Genomic DNA, 25656 nt, shown 5'->3' with positions numbered 1-25656 from the left:
GCTGGGACTGGAACATGTTCCCCCCTTGTTCTATTATATCACCACCAGCTTTCTGTTTTCTCACTTCTTCACTGCCTAAACATGATGTGGGTGGTGAAGAAGTGATTTTCTAGACTTTGAGATGTCCAGGGGTGAGTGATCACTACGATAAAAGCCAGTGGTGTAGATAGTCCACATGGTGTGTGTGCAGAGAGTGATGGCGACTCTCATAGTTTGGTGAGATTTTCATCACCTCAGCTTACTGTGTCCCTGTGTCTCCGTAGGGGCCGGTTTGGCCAGGTGCACAGGTGTACAGAGAGGTCTACAGGCCTTGCACTGGCAGCCAAGATCATCAAAGTGAAGAGCATAAAGGACCGGGTGAGGCATCTGCTCCAGGCCAGATCCTTCTAGCCAAGGCCCAGACTCTTCTTTCCCTCATGGCGCCCTCCTCCAGCCCCTACTACCCAGCCCCCTCCATGCCAAGCAGAAACTTAATGTCTTCTCTCCCTCTTCACCTTGATTCATGCACCATACACTAAGTTACCCACATTCCTTAGTCCAGACTTCATTTGTTTGAACGGCCTGGTGTGGCTCTGCCAACACGCCTGCCTGTCTGTGAGATGAGTGGGTGGGTTGACGCAAGGTTCTTTCTGTTATAAGAACACATCTGGGTGATGGGGCAAGGAGACCTGATGTGAGAGCAGGGGTTGAAAGAAGCATAAGGTGTGTGTGTGTGTGTGTGTGTGTGTGTGTATGTCTCTCTGTGTATCTACGTGTGCATCTGTGTGTATGTGAGTGTGTATGAATATGTGACACACACATATATGTCAGTGTTTATATATAAGTGTGTGAGTGAATGTGTATATGTATGTGTGACTGTGTGTTTATGTGTATGGATGTGTGTGTGGAAATGTGTGCATGAATGTATGACTGTATATGTGAGTGTATATATGTAAGTGTGTGAGTGGATGTGTATATGTATATGTGACTGTGTGTGCATGTGAGTGTGTGGATATGTGTGAAGTGTGATTGTGTTTGTGTGCATGTGCACATCCCCATGTGTACACATCTTGGGAGGTGCAAGTGGCTTCTCCTGATCTGTTTTCTTGGAAAACCCAATTTTTCCCTCTGGTCCCACAGGAGGATGTGAAGAATGAGGTCAACATCATGAACCAGCTCAGCCACGTGAACTTGATCCAACTTTACGATGCTTTTGAGAGCAAGAACAGCTTCACTCTGATCATGGAGTAGTAAGTGTCTCGGAAGTGGCATGGTGGCTCAAGGCTGGGGCTGAGGGCCTTCATCCAAGCCAAGCTCTCCCTGCCTGCTCCTCACAGGCATGCCCAGAGCTGTGCCACCCTCCCTGCTCTAGTCCTTTGAACCTGAGCATGGAACTTGGAAGGCAAAGTCCTTTTGTCACAAGCCAGGGCATAACATTTCTGATCTGATTTGCAGACATTATGCTAGTTTGTCCTAAACAAGTTTTAATGATTTTGTGTGAAGGATTAACGGTTGGTAATTAAAAAATATAGACAGAAAATGGAAAATCTTTATATCTAGTTTTCATGAAAATATAAGGAATCTAGTTACGTTGGATCCGCACCTATGTCTGCAGAGGTGTACTGCAGCTCTCTCTGTGTGGGGGTGTACGACAGTTCACTCTGGGTGTACTGCAGCTCTCTCTGTGTGCGGATGTACTGCAGCTCTCTCTGTGTGCGGGTGTACTGCAGCTCTCTCTGTGTGCGGGTGTACGACAGTTCACTCTGGGTGTACTGCAGCTCACTTTGTGTTGAGGTGTATCGAAGTTCATTCTGTGTATGAGTGTACTATAGCTCACTGGTTTACTGCACTTCACTCTGTCTGTAGAATTGAGCCTTCTCTCTAGACCTGAAACTGACTCTTGACGTTGAAGCCATCAACTAGGGGGCATCTATCTTTTTGCTTGTGTTGTTGTTTACCTTCTGACTGGGATAATAAGAGCAAAAATATTTGTTATAACATACAACCATCAAAAGTGGGAGACCCAGGGCTCAGTGGCACTTCCCTGGCATGTATGAGATGCTGGGTTCAATCACTGGGATTGGCCAAAGTATTTGGAGAAACAAAAATTTGTCTCACACATGGCTAATTTTCTTCTATAGGTTTCTCTTTAATTTTTCAGTTACTTAACTCATCCATTAATTTGTTTGAGATAGGGTTTCATGTAGCCCATGTTTGAAATCGTGATGTAGCTGCGAATGGGCCTGAACTCCTGAGTTACTTTTCTCCACCTCCCAGGCACTAGGATAATAACTGTGGGTCACAGATATTATCCAGATAATGGTGATTCCTGGCTTCATTCAGGGGCCATGTCCATGTGTGTAATATTTGGGCCATAATATCCTAAGCAGCAGATTTTGAAACCCTATTGTTAGGATACCCCCAAACAGCAGGGTTCCCACATCAAACTCCTGTTTTCATGGAGAGATTCTGTATTAAGGGCAGGTCGGGGCTTGGGGGTTGAAAGTGGCTGCTTTCTGACTCAGGCAGAAGAACAGTAGCAAATGACCTTGCAGGTGTAACTTTGAAGGAGAGAAAAAGGGGAGGTCTATGTTAGAATGGGCTAGCATGCAGTGGTATGGAATATGACAGAGCAAAGGCCCCAACAAAACCCTATGTAGCAGTGTCCACCAGAGCCCCTTTTAACCAGCCCTGGGTGTCCAGTGGGCTGTGACCAACTTTAGGAACACCTGGATTGGCTCCTCTCAGCCCCTCTGAGGACTTCCTCAGTCCGACACCTGTCTCTTACTTTTCTCTGGCAGTGTGGATGGAGGTGAACTCTTTGACCGGATCACGGATGAGAAGTACCACCTCACTGAGCTGGATGTGGTCTTGTTCACGAGGCAGATCTGTGAGGGTGTGCATTACCTGCATCAGCACTATATCCTGCACCTGGACCTCAAGGTGAGCGGTATGTCGGGCCTTGGCAGGTGTCTTCTGAACATTCTGTGTGTCAGGGCCACCATTCCAATCCCATGGGTCATAGCCATCATTGTGCAATTGCAGATACCTGCTGGGAATGGTGCCTTTGCAAGCTAGGCAAGTGATCTATAGCTCCACCTCCTTCTCCCTTTTTCTGAGATAAGAATTTCATTATGAAGCCGGGCGTGGTGGCCCCCGCCTTTAATCCCAGCACTGGGGAGGCAGAGGCAGGCAGATTTCTGAGTTCGAGGCCAACCTGGTCTACAAAGTGAGTTCCAGGACAGCCAGAGCTATACAGAGAAACCCTGTCTCGAAAAAAAAAAAAAAAAAAAAAAAAAGAATTTCACTATGTGGTTCAGGCTGGTGTCAAATCTGCAAATTCTCCTTGTTTTAGCCTTCTGAATGCCAGGACTGAGTCACATGTAACATATCTAGATAGCCCTGTGCTCTGTGAACAAACCAATCACAGAGCCAGCTCTATGCTTTGTGACCAATTGCTTTGGGTCTATTCATGAAATTGTGGGGACCTGAGCACTGGGACTTTTTTAAAACATCCCTGATGAAGGTCTGGGAATGTGGCTCAGTTGGTAGAGTGCTTGCCTAGCATGCACAAGGCCCTAGGTTTGAGTTTGGGCACCACATGAAACTGGATGTGATATCATACATCTGTAAGCTCAGCAATCAGAGCTCAAGGCAGGAGGATGAGGAGTTGAAGACCAGTCTTGACTATGTAGCAAATTTAAAGCCAATATGGAATACAAGAGAACCTCATCTCCAAAAAAATATAAATAAATAAATAAAATAAACATAGCTCTTCAGCAGCCAGTGACTAGAAGCACTATCCCAAGGCAGTTGTCTCACAGGTCCTGGGCCAGATCTCCATCTCAGAGGCATGCTCTTCAGTTATCACATCATACATGTTTTCTACATTTTATTTCACTGCCAACTTTTTAAAATACGGAATCTTTATACCAAAAAGCTGGGTCTTTGATTTCACCTGAAGACTGAGAAGCTCGGACTGGTGTCCCAGTTTCTTTCCTGGTGAGCAGCAGATGGTACTGAGCAGGGCCCCCCTTTCCACAGGACAGAAGTCCTACTTCCTTACAGTCTATACCAATACCTTTAAAACATGATTTTGTTTTTAATTTGGCGTATGTGTGTATCTGTGTGTGTATGTGTTTGTGTGTCTATGTGTGTCTGTGTGAGAATGTGTATGTGAGTACAGCTGTCCATGGAGACCAAGAGATGCTGTCAGATGCACTAGAGCTGGAGCTGCATGGTGGTTTTGAGCTGTCCATGTGGGTGCTGGGAACTGAGCTCTGCAAGAGCAGCACCTGCTCTTAAACCTCTGAGTCAAGTAAGTCGCCAGCTCCCTACACAAACCACTTCATTAGTGTAGTCATTTATTTCTATTATCTATCTAGCCCCATATGATTATCCTAAGCCATTTACTTCTCTTGTATTCTAGAAAACAGAGGCTTGTGGACAATAAGGGAGAAAGCTGAAGGCTTTCTCAGCGAGGGTAATAAGGTAAAATAACTTCCTCCTCCTTTCCTCTTCCAGCCGGAGAACATACTGTGTGTCAACCAGACAGGGCATCAAATTAAGATCATTGACTTTGGACTGGCTAGAAGGTAAGGGTCCTGGTACTCTGACAGAATTCTTCCTTCAGAGGCACCTTTAGTTCTCTTGATGTAAATTTTGAGTTTTTCTTTTGACCACTTAATTCTCAGTAATAACAACTGATGGTTTATTAATAATGCCTAGGCTATAAGCTTCAGTTTGTACTCTGACTTGCTTTTAACTTATTATTCCTTTTTTTCTGATCTGGGTTCAGCTGTGTGGCTGGTTTCCTTGCCTTGTCTTCCTCTGTCCATCTCCCTGAGTTCAGCTACTCATCTGGTTTACCTCCATCTCCTCCTCAGATGTCCCACCTCCTACTTCCTGCTTCAGCTCATTAACTATAGGGTTTTTTTTATTAACAGGTAATTCTTACAAGACATTCTCTCTACATCTCAATATAGTTACTTGTCTGAGATCTAGCATTTTTTGAGTTTGGGGATAGATGTAAGAAAGTTCTCACATGGAGATTGGTGGCCTTTGGCTTGCTATTTATGTAGTGGGTTTGTAGTACAGGCTCCATTTGTCCTAAAAGATTGTGGGATTAACTGTACTTCAAACCACCTGTCTAAGCAGAAGAAAATAGTTCTAGGGATTGCTGAGCAGGATTCGGGGCAGACTAAATTCTAATAGTACTCCATTCTGCTAGGATCTAAGCTACTCAATACACCCACCTCCATCCTTACACTCTGAGAAATCACTGACTTACATATGAAAACACGTATGTGACAGGATAGGGCAGAGCCATGCAAGTGGATCTGGAGCCACTGAAGACTACATTAGAATTTAGACCAGTTGTGAGACACATGACATTTTTGCTCATATGGAGATAGTCATGAGGGCTGAATGGGATCTAATATGGGTAGTACAAGCTCTGTTAGGCCCCGGGTTTCAGCACATTAAGTGGTTATTGTATACATTCTAAAGCTTCTGTAACTTGTATTTATGTATGTGGGAACAGGGAGGCACAGTGCATGCCTTAGGTGCTGTGTGGAAATCAGAAGGTAGCTTCTAGTAGTTGGTTCCTCCCTTCCTCTGTATGGACCCTGGGAGCTGAACTCATCACTGGACTTGGCAGCGAGCACCTTTATCCACTGAGTATCTCACTGGCTCTTGTATATGACCCCCCCCTATTTTATAAAGAATTCTTTTTTATTTTATGTGTCTATGAACTACATGTGTGTAGTACCCACAAAAATTAGAGGAGGACATCAGATGCCCTGGAACTAGTGTTACAGACGGTTGTAACTTTCCATGTAGATGCTGGAGTCTAGGTCCTCTGAAAGAGCATCAGGTGCTCTTAACCACCTAGCCATGTCTGCAGCCCTTCTCATTATTTCCAAGATATCTTAAAGACCCTTAAATTTCATACAGCCTAAAGTATACATAATTTTACTTTCCAGTCTTGACAGTCTCATGTCCATGACAGGTGCAACTGGCAGTGTAGATTCCTGGAAGAGATTACAGCAAATCTATGGAGCTTAGAAAGACTGTCCACCAGACTTCTGGTGTGTGCCCATCCTCCAAGCTTCCCTCCAATTTTCCTTTCCTCTAAGAGTGATCATTCTCTGGGAATCACATATTTTCCGGAGAGTTCTGGGTATGGTAGCTGATTTTCAATTCTTTTTGAATTTTTTTTTCTGACCTTTTTCCCCTTTCTTTTTCTTTCCTCCCTCCTTTCTGTTGTGGGGAAATATTAAAAATGAACCTGCCAACTCCCCAGCAGGGCCGGATCACGTTCCCGCTCTAGTGCTGGCACCCAGTGGACCACGTGGCCCGTGCACGACTCTCTCAACTCAGCTGTCTCTCCGGGCCAGAGCTCCCGAGTCCCTTGGCAGATCTCTGCCACCAGGTCCCACGCAATGACCTCCCACCCCACAGTCAGCCATCTCAACACCCATTTACCCGGTAGAATCAAAACTCTCAAAGCCAATCGGATTTATGTGTCAATAAATTCTCAACTTACAAGAAGTCAATTCAATAATTTCAGAGCCAATTGATAATGATAAAAAGCTTTATCCCAATTATTCTAACCTTATAATATCATAACCGTGGCTGGCTAAGGCCACCCTGGTTCACATCTGCCCGCCATCTGCCTTCTCCCTTCTCTCTCCTATGCTCTCTGACTCTGCAACTCTTAGCTCTACCTCCTTTTCCCCTGTCCAATCACAGGCCTCCTGCTGCCCTGTGTGATTGGACAGGGAAAATCCTGCAACACCTTACCCCCTTCCTTTCTTCATTCTTGTATTTGGGGGTTAGGAGGAGACAAATTTCAGCCTGGCCTCACACTTGTTCTGCAGTGAGGATGACTTCGACCATTAAGTCTTGATCTTCTTTCCTCTGCTTCCCCATGCTGGGATTATAGCATGTGCCACCACCTAATGTGCCACCACCTAGTGTGCCACCACCTAGCTTTGTTCATTTGTTTGTTTTTCAGACAAGGTCTCATTATGTAGCTCTTGGCTGGCCTCAGACTTTGATCTTCCTTCTTCTGTCCCCTGAGTGCTAGGATTATGTGTGTGTGCCTCTGTGGTCATGTTTTCTGTAGTCTTGATGGCTGCTTCCCACAAGGAGCTGTCTTGGTTGCACTGAGTATCCTGCCCTTCCCCCATCACTCACAGGGCAGCTGAACTCCTCACCAGGTCAGCTTCTGGCTTCTGCCCCTGTTTCCAGGAAGCATCCTGAATGACAGTGGCAGTCTTTTGGGGTCAGTCCTCCATGGGCTGAAATGTTACCGATTTGCAGACGTGAAAGGCATATTTCATTGCCCCCATGCTGTTGCTATAACAGATATTTGCCACCCCACTACCTTCAGTGAGCAATATAAACCCCCTACCCACACACTTGAAAAACCACAATCAATCATGTAGGAAACCTGCTTCAGTGTTTCCTAATAATGTCTTTTAAACTTGGGATTATCTTGCACATATGTGTGACTTACACAAGAGACCACTGCTTTCCAAGCATCACCATCTGCCCCCAGCAGGTGTTTTTAGAGCCTTTTGCACACTCACTGTGACCTCCACTCCATGAAGTGCAGTGCCATAGAAACACTGTGCATCTGTGTTTGTCCTCTGGCCAAAACCCATAATAGCTAAATAATTTTTGGCACCTGAATGTCCCCTTTTTGAGATCCTTGTTGTATAATACTTGTATTATTTTGTATAATAATTGTGCTTGATGGAATGCACATACAAGATTTGCAGAACATACTTGAATGCCAGGTGTGCAGTCCTCATATGACCACTTACAGGGACACACTGAATTCAGGGCAAGAAGCAACCACTAGAAGCTCCTGGCATGAGGGAGGCTTCTCATGGACAGGATCTGTCATGAGCAGGTAGTAGTGAATGTTTACCAGCTCAGAAGAGGGGGACAGTGGGGATACAGGATTGATTTGTGATAGTTTCCAGTTTTTACAAATTGAGGAACCCAGTTAGCTTTAGAGCTCTTCTGAAAGCCAGAGCCAGGAGCTGTAGAGGGGAATCATGGGAAGATGGCATTAGCTATGGCCTGAGAACCAGTGAGTATGAGCAGACCAATCTAGGGAGAGCATAGTATAGGATGAGATTACTAAAGAAGAATCCTAAATGCTAGGCTCAAAAGTTTGAATGTTATGTGATAGGCCACTGAATCTCAACACTCAGTAACTTCATGATGGACCCTTGACACTAGCCTGGGAAAATCAGTATTTAGATCATACAACTTGGCAATTACTGCAGATCAAGTCTTTTAAAAAAAAAAAGTCTAGACAGCTACTTTTGAACATTTACCTACAGACCACTATTTGAGATCATTGAACTAGTTAGTTTTAATACACACACACACACACACACACACACACACACACGCACACACACTTGGCCTGTATGTATATCTGTGCACATGTGTACAGTGCCCACAGAGGCCAGAAGAAGTATTGAATCCCCTGGCACTGGAATTATAATGGTCATGAGCCATCATATGAATTCTGGGAATTGAACCTGTGCCTTTTGTTTAGGTTTTTAGGGCTTTTTGTTTGTTTTGTTTTGTTCGTTTATTGTTTATTTGTTTGAGACAGGGTTTCTCTGTGTATCCCTGGCTGTCTTGGTACTGGATCTGTAGACCAGCTGCCCTTAAACTCACAAAGATCTGCCTGCTTCTCCCTCCCATGTACTGTGTTTAAAAGTGTGCTCCACTACCACTGGCCTTGGACCTGGGTCTTAACCTATGAGCTGTCTCTCCAGCCCTCAGTGAAGTCAGATTGGCACTGTGTCTCTCATTCTCTTCTTGTGGCAGTGACACAGGAACAGTTATGGCCTAGTTTGGCATTGGCCCAGTGAAACCTTACTCTCATTCTATTAGCAAAGCAACTCCTGTGGCCAGCCGCAGCATCAGGGAGTGGAGCTGATTTCAAGGAATTTCTACTTGAGGCGGAAGGAATCCCACCCTCAGGTCACAGCGAAGCACATAGCTTCTCCTACAGTGCTACTTTTAATTTTCTTGACTATGTGCTCAAAACACTGCTGCATTGCATAATTCTTTTTTTTTAATTGTTTTATTGGTCACCTCTCTAGATTTTGTTTTGTTGAGACAGAGTCTGTCTCTCAAGCTTGCCTAAACTCGTTGTGTAACGTATCCTGGTCTCAAACTCATCTCAGTCCTGCTGTGTCAGCCTCCTGAGTACTGGAATTACAGTTTAAGACACCACACCCTGCTCACTTTAATGATTTCAGCAGCGTCTGCTCCATTTCACTTACAGTGCATAAAGGCTCTGAATTCTCTACATTCTAGTCAATGCATGCTATATTTTCTCCCTCTGTTGTATGTGTGTGTGCATTTAGTACTATAGACATTTATGTGGGTGCACATGGAAATACATTGTAGTTGTAATTTGTATTTCCCTCATGATTGTTGATAATGTTCATCCCTTCCTTTTCTTACTATGACCCCTCTAGCATATGTGCACACTAACAAAGCAGTCACTCTCCAGAAGCTTCGACCCCATTTGTTTGTGCTTATTCATGCGATTTCAGGTCAAGTTCCATGTATTGGTCTCCACTCATCTTCAGATTGTAAATGACTAGAAGGACCGTAATTTTCTTGTTATGGATTGTAAAGCAGTGGTATAATGTGTGTGGTGAATACCTTGACAGGCCCTGCTAAGGTGTCCCCCTGAGGAATCACACCTGTGACAGGCCTAGAGTAAAGAAGATTTATTGAGGGGGAAGGGAGCGGGAGGGGCCTGGAAAGGGGTAAAGGCAGAGAAAGATCGAGAGAAGGACAGAAAGAGAGGAAGAGAGGTCGGGAACACATAGGAACAGAGAGAGAGGGAGAAGAGGAGGAGGAGAGGGAAAGGGAGAGGGAGAAGGAGAAAGGAGAGGGAGAAAGAAGAGGAAGAAGGGAGAGGGAGGAGGGAGAAGGAGGAGGGAGAGGGAGGAGGGAGAGGGAGAAGACAGAGAAGGTGGGGTAGTGAGCAGTCTTTATAGGCTGCTGCACCTGGATCATGTGATGCAGGTGGCTGCAGGTGGTTGCAGGTGTCTACAGCTGGATGCAGATGGCTGTTGGGCGGGAGCCTAGCAGAATTGTCTCTAAGCCAACATGGAGAGGCTAGAAGGCTTGTCTGAGGATATGATTATTCCCCCAGGAAACCACTTGTGTAGTGTGAGTGTGGGGCCCAGGCAACATACCCGACAGGTAGGGTGGGAAGAGTTTCCTTCCAGGATCTACATTTGCTCCACATTTTCTCCCTTCATAGGTGCTTAACTCTTCTCTCTTTCTGTCAGATACAAGCCTCGGGAGAAGCTAAAGGTGAACTTTGGTACTCCGGAGTTCCTGGCCCCAGAAGTTGTCAACTATGAGTTTGTGTCATTTCCAACAGACATGTGGAGTGTGGGAGTTATCACCTACATGCTGTGAGTCCTGGGGGTGGGGGTGGGGCGCAGGGGCAGGGGCCTGGTTCTGGGTGGGGCTTGGGCTCACCATCTTACATTGGTACTTTTAGAAGCAGAAGAAGCACAATTTGTCAAGGGTCATCAGGAACATTGCTAGAGGAGCAAGGTGGTGAGATGGAAGAAAAGCGGTCAGCTAGGTGTGCTGCAGATGGAGCTTGCTTCTGGCTACTAAATGAGAACAAGGACAAGACCATTCCTTCACGTGGTTGAGGAGAAGGTTTTATTGTAGATTTGAGGGAGAGAAATCTGAAAGAGTCCAGACTGAACTGGGTTGATGGGGTGGGAAGAAAAGGGAGAAAGAAACAGAAGAAGGGGATTGGGCACAGAAGTGTACAGTCAAAATGGCTCTGTCTCTGTCTCTGTCTCTGTCTCTCTCTCTCTTTCTTGTGGGGCAATGGGCTATACACAGACACCCTGGTCTCCAGTCGAGCTGAGGTCTTGAACCCCTGTGGGACCCAGTGGTAGTGATTTCCACCTACATGGGACGGAAGGCATTCGATCATGTCTCCTGGACCCCTGGCTCCTGTTGAAGTTACCACCCCCACAGCCCCCACAGGAGAGGCACGTGGCTATTGGTCACATAGACAATGTCCCAAGCTTCTGGCATTCTGGTCAGACTCCTCCCCACAGTTACCTAGCAACAGCAAGATAACAAGCCCACTATAAGAGGGGCTGTTTGGTCCCTCCTCGTTCTCTAAGCTTTCACCTCTCTCTCATTGCAGTTTTGATTAACAGAGTAGTCCTATTATAAAAAGAAGCTTAATAATTACTAATATAATTTTTTAAATTCTTATAGGATCATTATTAAGAAGAAGTCATCTATTTGTCTATATAGCACCACTACAGACAGTACATCTTTGCTGTTTCACAGAGATCTGCTCAAAAGGATAGGCTAATACCTAGTGACTGTTATATATATTTAATATATATATATTTAATAATAACAAAAGGCATATTAGTAGCAGGAATCTTTCCTAAAATAAAATTCTCCTCAGCCTTGCCTAAAAGAGAAAATCCATCATAGATTTTAATCCAAGGCGGAACCATCTCAGGAAGATCACCTGCTAGTTTTTAGCTTCTCCTAGATGGCTCCTGGCAAGATACAAGTGATTGATTACTGAGAGCAGTCATTGCAAAGCAAGATTATTAAAATATAGGAATAGTAAAAAATTATGTTGAAACCTATTTTGCAAGTTTCTCTCTATCAGGGTGAAGTCTTCCTGCAAAGCAAATGCTGTCTGCCTTTCTCAGCTGGAGACCCAGTAGCTCTAGAAACGAGAAGCCTGAACTGAATAGGCAGCTAGCTATATGCATCCTTGAGCAAGGAGCTGGGTGCTTGCTTCTAACATAAAGCTTCAATAATGAGTGGGACCGCCCGAGGCCACACTCGAACCAGTTTCGTCCTGGAGGGCAGACTGGGGCTGAAAGAGAATAGACGGCGAGAGAAACCAGGCTAGGACAAAAGGTGTTCTGATCGAAGCCCAAGGTTTAATGAAAAAATTCAGTTTATATAGCGTGGGAAAAACCCCAGTCTCCAGCCCCAGTCTTTGAATGCACAGGTGAGAGTCTGTAGATGGGCCCAAAGGATGTTGTCTTCTGGAACATCTAAAAGTCCCCTCAGCAGGTGATGGAGACGCTTTGAAGGACAGCGACTAATGTAAACAGTAGAGCAGCCTTGGCAGATCTGAAGATTACCACTGCAGGTGGTTTTAGTGGCTGCAGAGAGCTGGGAGGCCCCAACACATTAAAGCCATCAATGTTATCAGAGATCTGAGAAGGATAAATTATAACAGGAAGTATAATCCAAATAGTCTATAGATCAATTAAAATGATAGACCTACTACCATCTGAATGGTTATGCTAGGTCCCCTTAATCTTGATGGCTTCTATGGGTGATCAAGCCAGCTCTGTCAGTCAGCAGGGTCTCAAGTGAGGGAGTGAGGATTGCGAAAGAAAAACAGACAAAATAGCAACATGATTCCAGCCCGTACTGAGGCTGAAACAGCTTTATTTCTCTCTAGCCTGCTTTTATATTATTCTAGGTATATCCAAAAAACATGGTCAGGATGACATCTTTAGCTGCCAGACTCAGAGATTTTTCCTGTAGAGGAGGAGCCTGGAAAAAACTGACTTGCTGTGGCAAGACAGAGTGTGGCAGTCAACCCAACAGTGTCCATAGTTTTGGCAGAATCAGTGGGTGAGACATGGGCAGTTCTTTGCCAGTGGTCATAATTACCATAATCCAGGTGAAGTCTTCTATGCTCCATTGTATTCTTTGGAGACTTTAAGGTCACTTCTAGGAGCTGGAATTTCTATCATGGGAAGTTTTCTTTCTCTCTTTCTTTCTTTCTTTCTTTCTTTCTTTCTTTCTTTCTTTCTTTCTTTCTTTCTTTCTTTCTTTTATAACAATTTATATGCCATATTTGGCAGGTCTCTGAAGAGTTTGAGGGCCATTTTCTATTAAGTATAACTGATTTAAACAAACTTTTTTTATTATTTTTAGTTATTTGCTAACTTAGGGTTTCTGTTGCTGGGACAAAATACCATGACCAAAAAGCAAGTTGGGGAGAGAAGGGTTTATTTGGTTTACACTTCCACATTGCTGTTCATCATCAAAGGAAGTCAGGACAGGAACTCAAGCAGGTCAGGAACCTGGAGGCAGTGCTGCTTACTGGCTTGCTTCCTGTGGCTTTCTCAGTCTGCTTTCTTATAGAAGCCAGGACTACCAGCCCAGGCATGGCACCACCCATTATGAGCTGGGCTCTTCCCCATCAACCACTAATAAGAAAATGCCCTACCGCCAGATCCTATGGAGGCATTTTCTCAAGTGAGGTTCCTTTCTTTAAGGTGACTCAAATAGGAACTGTACCCAAGGAACTTCATAGAGACCATGAGGGTACAAAGAAGCTACAGGATTGCCTCGTAGGAGAGTCAAGGATGCTCCAGGATGGAGCTTTAAGAGCGAAGGAAGTAGAGGAAGTAAGAGCTATAGTAACAAGAATTTCAGTCTTTGGTATCCCCGAATGGATTGAGATACTTATCATAGAGATATGTACCAAATTACAGAGGAGAAGTGACTCTTTCTATGTGGTAGGAACATAGGAGGGCAAGAGGAGCTTTCTGGCACGCCACTATGGCTTTTGTAGTAATAGCAGATAAAGCAGGTAGCTCTGGGATGACACTTATCCAGAAGAAGAGAAGAGATGAGTGGTTAGAACGGGTAGAGGAGAAAACCGCTGAAGAGGTGGGGCCCAGAAGGTGTAGAAGGTTTCTTAGTAGAGAGATGCCCATGTGGTATGCATGCCAGAGAGTATAGGAGACTCCAAGCCAGAGAGAGGATACTTACAGAGTAGGCAAGGAGAGGCAGATACAGTTAGAGCAGGTGGAGGGAAGAAACAGCTGAGGGGGTGGACGTTAGAATTTGGAGTCAAATATGGTAGATGATAGCAAATGATCTACACATACTCAGGAGAGTCAGATCAGAAGTTTGGTTGGATGAGGCCAACTTCTTGGAAGGGAGCTCATTTATACCAATCCTGTGGTTTCAGCATCTGATGAATGAAAATGGGGACATGACTGCTCCTAAGTATAGTTGAGAAGGTTTTATTGCAGATATGAGGTAGAGCCCAGCCAGAGGCATCTGGAAGAACCCAGACTGAACCGACCATGAGTAGGGGTGGGGAAGCAAAAGAGGAATGGGGGGGCAAGTGAACCAAGGGAGAAGCCAAAGACCAAGAAAGCACATGGTGACAACGAGAGTCAAGAGAGGAGCCAGGAGCCAAGCCAAGAGAACATGCAGTGAAAATGGCTAAGTTACATAGGGAAGAGAAGCCAAGACCCTGGGAGAGAAGGTTTTGGGTTGGGGTCAGGATGAGAAGTGCAGGGAGGAGCCCTTTGGGGAGGAAGACTTGTTATAGCACAGAATACACATGTACCAGGCTGGGAAACTCTGGACTCCATTGCAGAACATCCCTCAGAGCTATTTTATCAGAGGGGTGAAAGAGTTGGTTCCTAGCAGTTCTTTCTTCTTTGTGGGTTGTTCTTAAGTGTGGGGCCTGAGTCAATTTTCTGATACTTCTGGGTGATAAAAACCAGCTTCAGTTGGAAAGGCATCAAGCAAAGAGATACAGGTACTGGGTACCAGTCAGAGAAGGGGTACATTACAGCATTGTGTGATTATGCCACAGTATGGCCCCTTTTCTCTCTCTGACTAGATTTCCTGAGCTATTTTCTTAAGCCTGTTCTAGTTTCATTCTTGTTGCTGTGATAAGACTTGGACGGAAGCAACTTAGGGAAGGACAAAAGTTCAGATACTGCCAACACTGAGGGTAGGAACTCAAGGAACTTGAAGTGGAAACCACAGAGGAATGCTGCTTTTGGCTCATTCATACACCCAAGCTTAGCTAGCTTTCTTTGATAGCCCCCCAGGGACTATAAAAGGCTTTGTGTTGGCTGTATCCTGCAGGGAAAGTTTAAAGCCTTAGTCCATCAGCTGGGTTATCTTGCCTCTCTGCCTTAGCCTGAGCCTAATAAAGCTAATATTTCATGGGCTTGAAGGATAAGCCCAGTATCTATTAGAGACTGAATCAGAGAAATAGAAAGCTGTTTTAAAATAAATATACACACTGAGCATGGTGGCTGGTGCCTTTAATCCCAAATACTCAGGAGGCAGAGGCCCAAGGATCTCTCTGAGTTCAAGGCCAGCCTGGTCTGTCATAATAGTGAGTTTCAGCACACCCAGAGCTATCTAGAGAATCCTGTCTCAAACAAGAGCAAAAATCAGTAAATAGACACTTGATTAGTGGACACATTGTGTTAGAATACACTTTACAGTTACTCTAGAGCAGTGGTTCTCAACCTGTGGGGTTTGATCCCTTTGGGGGTGGAATAACCCTTTCCCAGGGGTCACCTACGACCATCAGAAGACACAGATATTTACATTACAATTCATAACAGTAGTGAAATTACAGTTATGAAATAGCAATGAAAATAATTTTATGGTTGGGGTCACTACAACATGAGCAACTATATTAAATGGTGGCATTAGGAAGGCTAAGAACCATTGCTGTCGAGCTGAGGAAAGAGCTGCATGAGATAGGAGATGTTCAGAATATCCCCCCACCCCCCATCTCCCACCTTCATGAGAACATTCGAAGCCAGTATACACAATGGAGCAGTTACAGAAGCTGAGCTTGTGATATACTCATGGTCCTTTCTCTTCTCCATAGACTCAGTGGCTTGTCCCCGTTTCTAGGGGACACAGATGCAGAGACCATGAATTTTATTGTGAACTGCAGCTGGGATTTCGATGCTGACACCTTCAAAGGGCTGTCAGAGGAAGCCAAGGACTTTGTTTCCCGGTTACTGGTCAAAGAGAAGAGGTATTTTTAGTTGCTGGTCATTCAGTGGCCATTATAATGGGCCCTAATCTGCGTGCCGAGCTGGTATGCTGAATTCTTTCTTCCTGAGGGATTTCTTAGTCTGTTACTTGCTTGGAATATTAAAATGAACAGCAGCTAGACATCAGAGTCTTAGAAGAGTTATATTACAAATGAGTTTTATTTCCAAGTTACCACTTATAATAAGCTAATGTTGAAAAAAAGTTGAGGTATATAGATGTCACCCTTAGAATACAGGTCTGAGTACTTCATTTCTTAGTCACAAAGGCATTCTTAGACTTCAGCAAAGTCTTAGGGTGACTTCTGCTGTGATGAAACACCACGACCAAAAGCAACTAGGGGAGCAAAGGGTTTATTTCATTCACAGTTTCGTATAATAGTTCATCATCCAAAGCAGTGAGGGCAGGAACCTGGAGGCAGGAACTGATGCAGAGGCCATGAAGGCATGCTCTTACTGACTTGCTCAGCCTGTTTTTTTTTTTTTTTTATTTAAATAGAAGCCAGGACCTCCAGCCCAGGGATGGCTGATGTGCCACCCACAATAGTCTGGGCCCTCCCACATCAATCACTAATCAAGAAAATGCCCTATAGGCTTGCCCACAGCCCGACTTATGAAGGCATTTTCTCAGTTGAGGTTCCCTCCTTTCAAATGATCCTAGCTTGTTTCAAGTTGACTTAAAACCAACTGACACATGCAACTTTATGAAAATCATAGATTGAGCCATTGAGGTTTTCTTGATACTCAGACATAAAATAATTGGAAATTGACACAAAACTACACCCCAGGAGAAAGGCCCAAGCATCCAGGCTTCAGGACAGCTCACAGATCTTCAGTTTCTTACTGTAAAATCTTTCTGAGTGAGGAAACCCAACCTGTAGTTCAGATGAACTAGCTGATAATCTACTTTGCCAGGAGAAATGGGTCTTGTTCAAGTATCATGTTGTCCTAAGAGCAATCCCAGTAGCAGCTGGCCTTCCATTATCCTGCCTTAGCTTCCAGCCCTCTGTGGGTGGCAGTGGTGAGTCACTAGGCCACAATCTTCTGTAGAGGTCAGGGAACTTTTTACTGATAGATTCCACTGGCTCTTGTAAGGAGAGGAGGTTTGAGAGCTTGGCATGAATCTGCCAAAATGATGAAGCATAAACAACTCAGACTTTGCACCCAAAAGAACAGACATTTAGACAACTCACAAAGGCAAGCTCAACTCAATGATTCTACTGATGTTTGACTCCTCAGCTGTAGGATGAGTGCCACGCAGTGCCTGAAACATGAGTGGTTAAATCACCTGCCTGCCAAAGCCTCGGGCTCCAACGTTCGCCTCAGGTCCCAACTACTGCTGCAGAAATACATGGCCCAGAGTAAATGGAAGGTATTTTGGTTTTTCTTCAGTAAAAGCTGCATTTGAAAGAACTACATCCAAGTTTTTCCTCATACACAGATTCTAAATATAAGGATTATTTAAAGGGAAGATTTCTCTCTTGTGTCATAGCTGCTAGTTTGATTAAAAGATGTCATGGGTCCGGGATTGATGATGTACACCTTTAATCCTAGGACTCTGAGAAACAGAGTTCAAGACTAGCGGTGTCTACATACCAAGTTCCAGGACAGACAGAACTACATAGTGAGACCAGGTTCTAAACAAACAAACAAACAACAACAACAACAACAAAAACAAGTAAAAATGCCTCAGAAGGGAAACCAATGGTATAAACGTGATGTGGCCCATAGTTGTCCGAGCTCTTGAAGTACCAGGATGAAACTGAGAATATATTCTCAGTGATGACAGTTCGGGGAACCCATGCTTAGCTGTATGTAGCGTTGGGACTTGATTCTATCACATTTTAGAAAGCAAGACAGGAAAGCCACATCAAAATTAAACCTCAAAGCTTTTCAGTGTTGTTCACCAAGGATTTATTTGGTACCATTAATGTGGAAGCTACCTTAACAACAGTTGTTTCCCAGGGAACTAGCGTTCCAAAATTTTGGTGTTGACTTATATCCCCATGGGGGGGAAAATCAATAGGCTTTTGTGCTGGGCTCAGCGTGTACTCAGTATGTATGAAGCTCTTGGTTCAAACCTCAGCATAAAACAAACAAATAAACCATAAGAATACCCCACATAACTCCCTCCCCCAACTCAGAAACTGACAATGAAAGCCAAGCAAGCCTCTTCCCTTAGGAGCTTTCCTTCAGCCGTGTGAAGAAGCACTTTACTTCAACAGTGCAGGACAGCCTTTTCTCCTTCCCATGCCACTGGCGTTTGTTTAGAGCTCTTTCTAGTTCACACATTAAATTTGATGACCTGCTAATGATTTATGAGTCACAATTTTAAAATATGTTCTAGAGAGCTCTACTTTCCACTTTAAAGGGCAGAATAACATTTTTCTTCTCAAACATTCCCTAGAATGTGACTTTCAGTTATTCTGGAAACCTGGTACCCCTATAAAGTACCAGGTATTTTTTGTTTGTTTGTTTGTTTTTCCTCTTATTGACAATAGATGTTTCTCCTCACATGATATATCCTTGTTACAGTTTTCCTTCCATCTCCTACCCCCAGCTCCTCCTCCCCCTCTCATCTGGATCCCCACCCCTTTCTGCCTCTCATTAGAAAACAAGCAGGTAATGGCACACACTTTTAATCACAGCACCCAGGAATCAGAGGCAGGTGGATCTCTGTGAATTCGAGGCTAGCCTGGTCTATAAAGTGAGTTCCAGGTCAGCTAGGGCTACATAGAGAAACCAAGCCAAACCAACTAAGCAAACAAAAACTAGGCTTCTAAAAGATAATAAAATATAACAAGACAAAACAAAAACTAACACATTGGAATTAGACCAAACAAAGAAGGAAAAGAGCCCAAGAGAAAGCTCAGAAGCCAAAGACCCACCTCAGAGACCCACCATTCCCACGTAGGTGTGAACAAGCCCAAGTGCCTAGACTTGTCTTTCCATCATTTCTTAAGTACTCGATCTAAAGATGTGCTTTTTCTTTCTATCCCTCCCCCTTTTTACTTCAAGAAACATTTCCACGTGGTGACTGCAGTCAACAGGCTAAGGAAATTTCCAACGTGTCCCTAATCTTCAACTCTGCTGCTCCACTGGGCCTGGGAATTCTTGAGGCAACACCAAGTGGTAATATGAAGAGATTACTCAAGATTTTATGTAGTCTGGCGCTTTGCTATTATTGATTGTTCTTATTTTGCAAAGAATGATGGAAGGAAGAAAGCGAGAAAGAAAAGAAGAAAAGGGGAAAGAAAAGGAAAAGGCAGAAAGCAAGAAAACAGGCTACGTTGTTGCTCTTCTTGTAGATGAAAGTGTTTTTATTAAAAGCCCTAGGAACGTTTTTCTGCCTTGTAAGGTCAGCAGGTCTCATTCTGCCTCATAAGGTCAACAGGTCTCATATGCTGCTTCCTCCCAGGCACCCTTCCTTTTGGTAATAAGAGCAGGCATGCTCAGGATGGGCAGGGAAATCCTACTTGTCTTTTGGTCAAATTTGAATTCTAAAATTGTCATGATTATAGAAGCCAGTAGGGAGAGAGGGATGGAAGAGGGAGGAATTAGGTCTGACAGTGGGGGATGAATATGACTGAAACATATTGTATAAAATTCTTAAAGAATTAATAAAATATATTTTTAAATGAGTCAGTAGATTTGAGCTGCTTGCTACTTTAGTGAAAGAAGTTTCTTTTTACAGTGGGTAATAGTGCAAAGACTCAGAATTGATTGAAGTACAAACTGTGCACTCAGCTCTGGGTGAGTCAATTCCCCCTGTGCAAGGCTCACGGAGCGTCTCAGAAGAAGGGGCAGAAAGAATGTAAGAGCTGGTAGATGAAGATGAGCCCTACGAGATGTCGTTAAGACATGACATGGCTTTTGTAGGCATCCACTCACAGTGTCTGTGGCTACCTGCACAAGATCAAGTTGGTCAAAATTCCATTGAGGATGGGAGGAAACTCCTGAGGCCCACCCCTATTGGTGGAGCTACTGGCAATTGACGGCTGATGAGGCGGGGAGAATCATTCTCCTTCAGCCTCTAGCAGTAGATGTTCATGCCCCAGTGGCTGCTACATACCCATGTGCCATGGGCAGTACTAATTAGTCTGGGAAGGTTAACTAATAGCAAAAAACAAAATAAATAAATAATGAGAAAGAGTACACGTAGGTGGGAGGGAGATGGGGCAGGACATTAGGGATAGTTGAAAGCAGGTAGACGAATATGATCGATATGCATGTATTAATGTGTGGAGTGTTCAAAGAATAAAAAATATCATTTAAAACAGAACTCAGTAGATTCTTTTGCAAGGAAAGGCATGCTATCCGTTGTTTCTTCCAGTGCAAAGACTTCCAGTGTCAAGAATTCCAGAAATATGAATACATTAGGATCTCTGCTCTCAGGATATGTGAGGAGAGCAACCCTTAAAGATGTTTTAACTTCTCTTTTAACTATCAACATTGTTCAAGCAGTGGTGGTGCATGCCTTTAGTCCTGTGAGGCAGAGGTGGGTAGATCTCTATGAGTATGAGTCCAATCTGGTCTACAGACTGAGTTCCAGGATAGCAAAAGAAGCCACACACGGTTTGAACTTTGTAATCGTTCCTCCAAAATATCCATTCAAATTAACATCAATAATTTAACTCCATGTGCCAAGTATTTATATTGTTTCTGCTCATATTGTCTCCAAAATGTGGCATGTAATTTATACTTACAACACATGCCAGTTCAGACGCTATGCTTTTATTAGATAGAATCTGTATGTAAAGTTCATAAAATATACTGTAGAAAACGAACTCATACAGTCAAATACCTTGAAACATACTTAAAACTTTTTCTAATAATTAAATGAGGTATCCATTTTTACACTTAGTTGAAATTAGAAAATTACTTTTGTCACTGGATTAACTATGTTTTAAATATTTTTAAAAAGATTTATTTATTTTATTTATATGAGCACACTGTAGCTGTCTTCAGACACAACAGAAGAGAGCATCAAATCCCACTGCAGATGGTTGTGGGCCAACATGTGATTGCTGCGAATTGAACTCAGGACCTCTGGAAGAGCAGTTAGTGTTTTTAACCATTAAACCATCTTAACAGCCCCTTATTTATTAAAAAGCATTTAATAAGTCTGTTTTAAATAGTTTTTGTGTTGGGCTGAGCAGGTCTCGAGAAAACATTGTGTCTATTTTCTTTCTTTCTTTCTTTCTTTCTTTCTTTCTTTCTTTCTTTCTTTCTTTCTTTCTTTCTTTTTCTATGAGTACAGTGTGGTTGACTTCAGACACACCAGAAGAGGGCATCAGATCCCATTACAGATGGGAATTGAACTCAGGACCTTTGGAAGAGCAGTCTTAACTGCTGAGCCATCTGTCCGCCCGCCCCCCCCCCCTTTTTAAATTATTTTATATATGTAAGTACACCGTGTTTTTGCTGTCTTCAGACACACCAGAAGAGGGCATCGGATCCCATTACAGATGAATCACCATGGTTGCTGGAAATTGAACTCAGGACCTTTGGAAGAGCAGTCAGTGCTCTTAACCGCTGAACTATCTCTCCAGCTCACATTGTGTATATTTGATTTCTGCTATTCTTTTCCTGTGTTCTTGGTGTTTGCCTAGAGAAACAATTTTATTACTGAAGAACCCACATGCTTTTTTGTTTTTTTTTTGGTATGGAGAAATCGAGGTGGAGCTGAGTTTCTAACTGGCTGGTATTTCTAATGCAGAATAGGGCTATATGTGCTGCTGAATTGTCACCAATCATCTTGCTAAGCTGTGGAACCTATGTGTTAGGCTATCACCATGCCAGGCAAGATGTGCCCTTTGACATTGTAATGATACAACCATTGAAGGTACAATAAGTTTTCCAGTAGAATTAAAGCCCACTTCATAGGAACACCCAATCTTTCTTCTTGTAAAACAGGGCAAAACCCTGTAGCTAGGAAACACTTGGGTCCCAATGAGGAATGTTGGCTTAGATGAAAATTATCATTAAATTGTCCTCTAAACATGTATGCTTACACCCATATATTGCTGCTGCATTCAGCCATGAAGAGAAGTTCTTGTTCCAGTTGGTTTCTGATTAGTCAAAGTATTAGGAGCAAGTGCTGTTACTGTGGTCTTCACTATTGTTTTGGAACAGCATATGCATATCAACCCCGCAAGGTTCAGAAAACTGTGCAGAAGAGTTGGAAATGTAAAAACTGGGGGGCAAAAAGTGAGATGGAGTATATCACTGATATCTTGAAGCAGAGGAATTAAGGTGACCAATGGGAAACCTTTGCCACAGTCATAGCAGCAAAGGAAGCAGAATGTAACTGACGTCTAGATCGAGGTGGGGTTCTCTAGTCTTTGGGTTCTCATGGGCCATGTTGAATGAAGAGTTCTCTTGAACCACATATTAAACACACAAACACTAATGAGAGCTGATGAGAAAAAGTCTGTACATAATTTTATGATATCTACCTTCACAGATAAGCAAAAAACAAATCTGCATGTAATATAATAGTTCTAATGATATAGTGCTCCATTTAGACTCTAAATTTTAGAGAGCCTTTTTAGAGTCTTTTTTGTTTCCTTGGGTTTCATCCACCCCCACAGGCTCTTACAATCCTTCTTCCTCTTCTTCCTCAGTTCCCTGAGCCCTGGGGGGAGGGGTTTGGTGGAGACATTCCATATAGACTGAGTGTTCCAAGGTCTCTCACTTCCTTCACATTGTCCAGTTGTCTTTGCATTGTTAGCTTTTATCTACAACGAGAGGAAACTTCTCTGATGATGGCTGAGTGAGGCACTGCTCTGTGGTTGTAACAATATCATTAGGCGTCATGTTATTGCTATGTAGCATGTAGTTTTAAAACATGCTTCCTCCTATTCCCCAGGGCCAGGCTCTCAGTTTAGCTCCGAGATTAAGCTCCCACCATCCCATATTACCTCCTTCCTGGGAGCTCGGCCTGTGCTCTGACATCTCCCGGTTTAGCTCCCAGATCAACTGCCACCGGCTTCACTTCCATTCCTCCCGGCTAGCTTTGCCAAGCTGTCATCAGCCAACCCAGCCGCTTCCTTTCTCCTCCTGACCTCCTTAGCCCTGTGGATGGAAAACACTAGACAGTTTTATTATTTTAAAGTTAGCCAGTTAACACAATGGCTGGGCGAAGAATCTGCTGCCCTAACCTTATCAGTTAGCCTATTCCAGCCATCTGCCAGTGTCAGAGGCCCCCTGTTACCAGCCACCCAAGATCTTACGTGGTTGTACGTGCCTCCTGTTACAAAACCAAACAAAAGGCCTCCTCTCTCCCTGCATCCCTTCTCTTTCTCCTGGGACCTGGAAGCCCCACCTTTCCTTTTGCCCAGCAGTTGGCTTCACCCAGCAGTTGGGTTCCGCCCAGCAATTGGCTTTTGCCATCTTTATTGACACAATCAAGAACCAATTAGGGAACCAGATTATAGTATCAGCTCTTGCCTCTACATTGCCATGTCCTTTTAGCAGAACAAGAATATCTGTCCTGTCTGGCCTGTCTAGTCTCAGGTTCGTGGACATCTGGGCAGTGTCCGGCATGGGTGTCATCTCACGGAGTGGACCTTGAATCCAATCAGATAGTTGTCTCCATAACGTTTGTGCCACTATAGCACCAGCACATCATGCAGGTAGCTCACCATTGTAGATCAAAGAGTTTGTAGTTGGACTTGAGTTCACCTTTCTCCTCTGCAGAATGCCAAGTACCTTCTAGAACTATGACCGCTAGTCAGTAGGGAGTACCAGAAATCTTTAAATCAGGTTTCAAATTCTTTCATAACTGAATAGATAACATCATAAGTTATTAAGTATTGTCAACATTTGACTTCAATTTAGCCATCTTACCTCCATATAGTAAATATCATCCTAGTCACATCATCACTTTCCTGTGATTACAGATGATGTCATCCCTTTGCCCTTATGAAACTGTCTTGATGATGATTTGCACAGTTAGTTGTTTTAATAGTTTTACATGGGTATTTTTGATAGCTATGCAGTGATGCTTAATTAAACAAGTTTTCGGTGGAAATGACATTGTTTTCTAATTGTAAAAGTCCCTTTCTTTTACCTACCATCACCAGGGCTCTGTTCATAGTTATACCACACCTGTTCACAATGTAAGAAATAAATATTAGCAGAAATTAATCAGGAGATAGTGGATTGAGAACCACAGTTTTACAAAATAGAGTTACTATCAATTATTTCTTGCTCAAATACAATCTTTGTTGTCTACAGTTTCCTGGCATATGTTAGTATGTCTGATTTTTTTCCCTCATACTATTGATAGTCAAATTAATGATGTGCATAATTCTCTTACACTTGTTTATATTAATTAGGCTAGTCATAGAGGCAATGCATTCAATGTTGGACTCTATTTAAAAATTAGAAGGGAGGCGATGTGGAGAGTACAAGGATCTGCACATTCACTCTCTAGGGAAACTAGTAATGGATAACCCGTTTTCTTCCCAGAAGGCTGGGAATAGAGTTAGCTAATGTCTTAGGTGACCCTTGTACTGTCTGTATGGCCCCGGGTCTCTTCTATGCTTCCACACTCAGGACTAGAGGTAGATAATAGTCTAGATGACTTTTGTGTTATCTGTATAACTGAGACCACCCCAGATCCTCCCCAAGTCCTTAAGATAACACATATAGCCTATCTAGAGAACCCATTGTCATGGAAGAAGTGACATGTACTTTGACAAGGGTTTCAATGTAATTATTCCTCCATGTTCACATGGGATTGTGTTATACTAGGATATGGGTTATGTCCCATGTCCAGCCCACCATAGGGCTAGGGCCACTCATGCAGGCAGATGCAGGAAGTTTGACTGCACATGCCCCATGCCCCACGACACCACCGGGCAGGCGTCAGGCTGTGAGAAGCCTCAGGACCCCACTCCAGGAGTGGGGAAGCACAGTCTGAGGTCCCCACCAAACTGTGGGAGTTGGCTTGAACTCTTGGGCACCACAGATATCACTGGGTGCCTCAGAAAAGCTGAGAACAGAGTGTGGGCCTGCTGGTGGGCTCTAGCCTGGGGCTAAAGGGAAAAGAAGGGGAGGAGAGCGCTCTGGCTGGGTCCCTTGGGACAAGAGTCCTTGGCTTGCTCAGCTGACAGCTTGGTTTGGTGGTGACTGTGTCTGAGAGCGTGGGGAGGCCTCATGCAGGAGATTAGACACCCGGGTCTTTAGAAGAGACCTGCTCCATTGCTCCAGATCCTGATGAGAGGAGGCAGTTCAAGGATTTAAGGCATTTATTGTCATGGTGGAAAGGGGAGCTGAGAGGAAGTAAAGGCAGAGAGCAGCAGAGAAAGGGAGAGAGTAGAGAAGTAGAGGCTGGTCATGGCCACATGGAGAGAGGGAGGAAGGGAATGTGGAGAGAAGGGGAGCAAGAGGGCAAGAGAGAGAGACAAGAGAAAGCGATTGAGGGAAGAGGGGGCAAACAGCCCCCTTGATAGTGGGCCAGGCCTACCTGCTGTTGTCAGGTAACTGTGGAGAGGAGCATACCTGGCCGTTGCCAGGTAACTGTGGGGATGGAATCCAGACAGAATACCGGGGGCTTGGGGTACTGCCCGATGTGACTGATGGCCACAGAATCACTGAGCTGAGGCCTTGTGTCAGGAGCCTGGTGTCTGGGAGCTTGGCAAATGGCCTTCTGTCCCTTGAAGGAACACCTGCAGGGTCTCTGGGGTTTAAACCTAGGTCAACCAGAAAACAGGCTGCCTTTCATGGTCCCACAATAGGAATCTTTTTTTTTTTTTTT

At 44.0% G+C, this 25656-nt stretch overlaps 1 protein-coding gene across 2 annotated transcripts in view; it reads left to right on the top strand.

The window, feature by feature from the left end:
- Mylk3 (myosin light chain kinase 3) overlaps positions 1 to 20776 on the top strand; it is a 50994-nt gene extending 30218 nt beyond the window's left edge. The window contains exons 6-13 of one of the 2 annotated variants that reach the window (XM_021220572.2): positions 264 to 357; positions 1120 to 1229; positions 2781 to 2922; positions 4504 to 4574; positions 10326 to 10454; positions 15722 to 15874; positions 17130 to 17262; positions 18909 to 20776. In XM_021220572.2, coding sequence (XP_021076231.1) covers positions 264 to 357; positions 1120 to 1229; positions 2781 to 2922; positions 4504 to 4574; positions 10326 to 10454; positions 15722 to 15874; positions 17130 to 17262; positions 18909 to 18968 — 892 coding nt within the window. In that variant the 3' untranslated portion in view covers positions 18969 to 20776. The remainder of the gene's footprint in view (positions 1 to 263; positions 358 to 1119; positions 1230 to 2780; positions 2923 to 4503; positions 4575 to 10325; positions 10455 to 15721; positions 15875 to 17129; positions 17263 to 18908) is intronic. The other variant, XM_021220570.2, reaches the window with a different exon arrangement.
- Positions 20777 to 25656: the final 4880 nt, after the last annotated feature.

The sequence above is a fragment of the Mus pahari genome, chromosome 20, assembly GCF_900095145.1.
Source record: "Mus pahari chromosome 20, PAHARI_EIJ_v1.1, whole genome shotgun sequence".
In the NCBI taxonomy this organism is placed as follows: Eukaryota; Metazoa; Chordata; class Mammalia; order Rodentia; family Muridae; genus Mus; species Mus pahari.
This window is presented reverse-complemented; position numbering and strand designations above follow the sequence as displayed.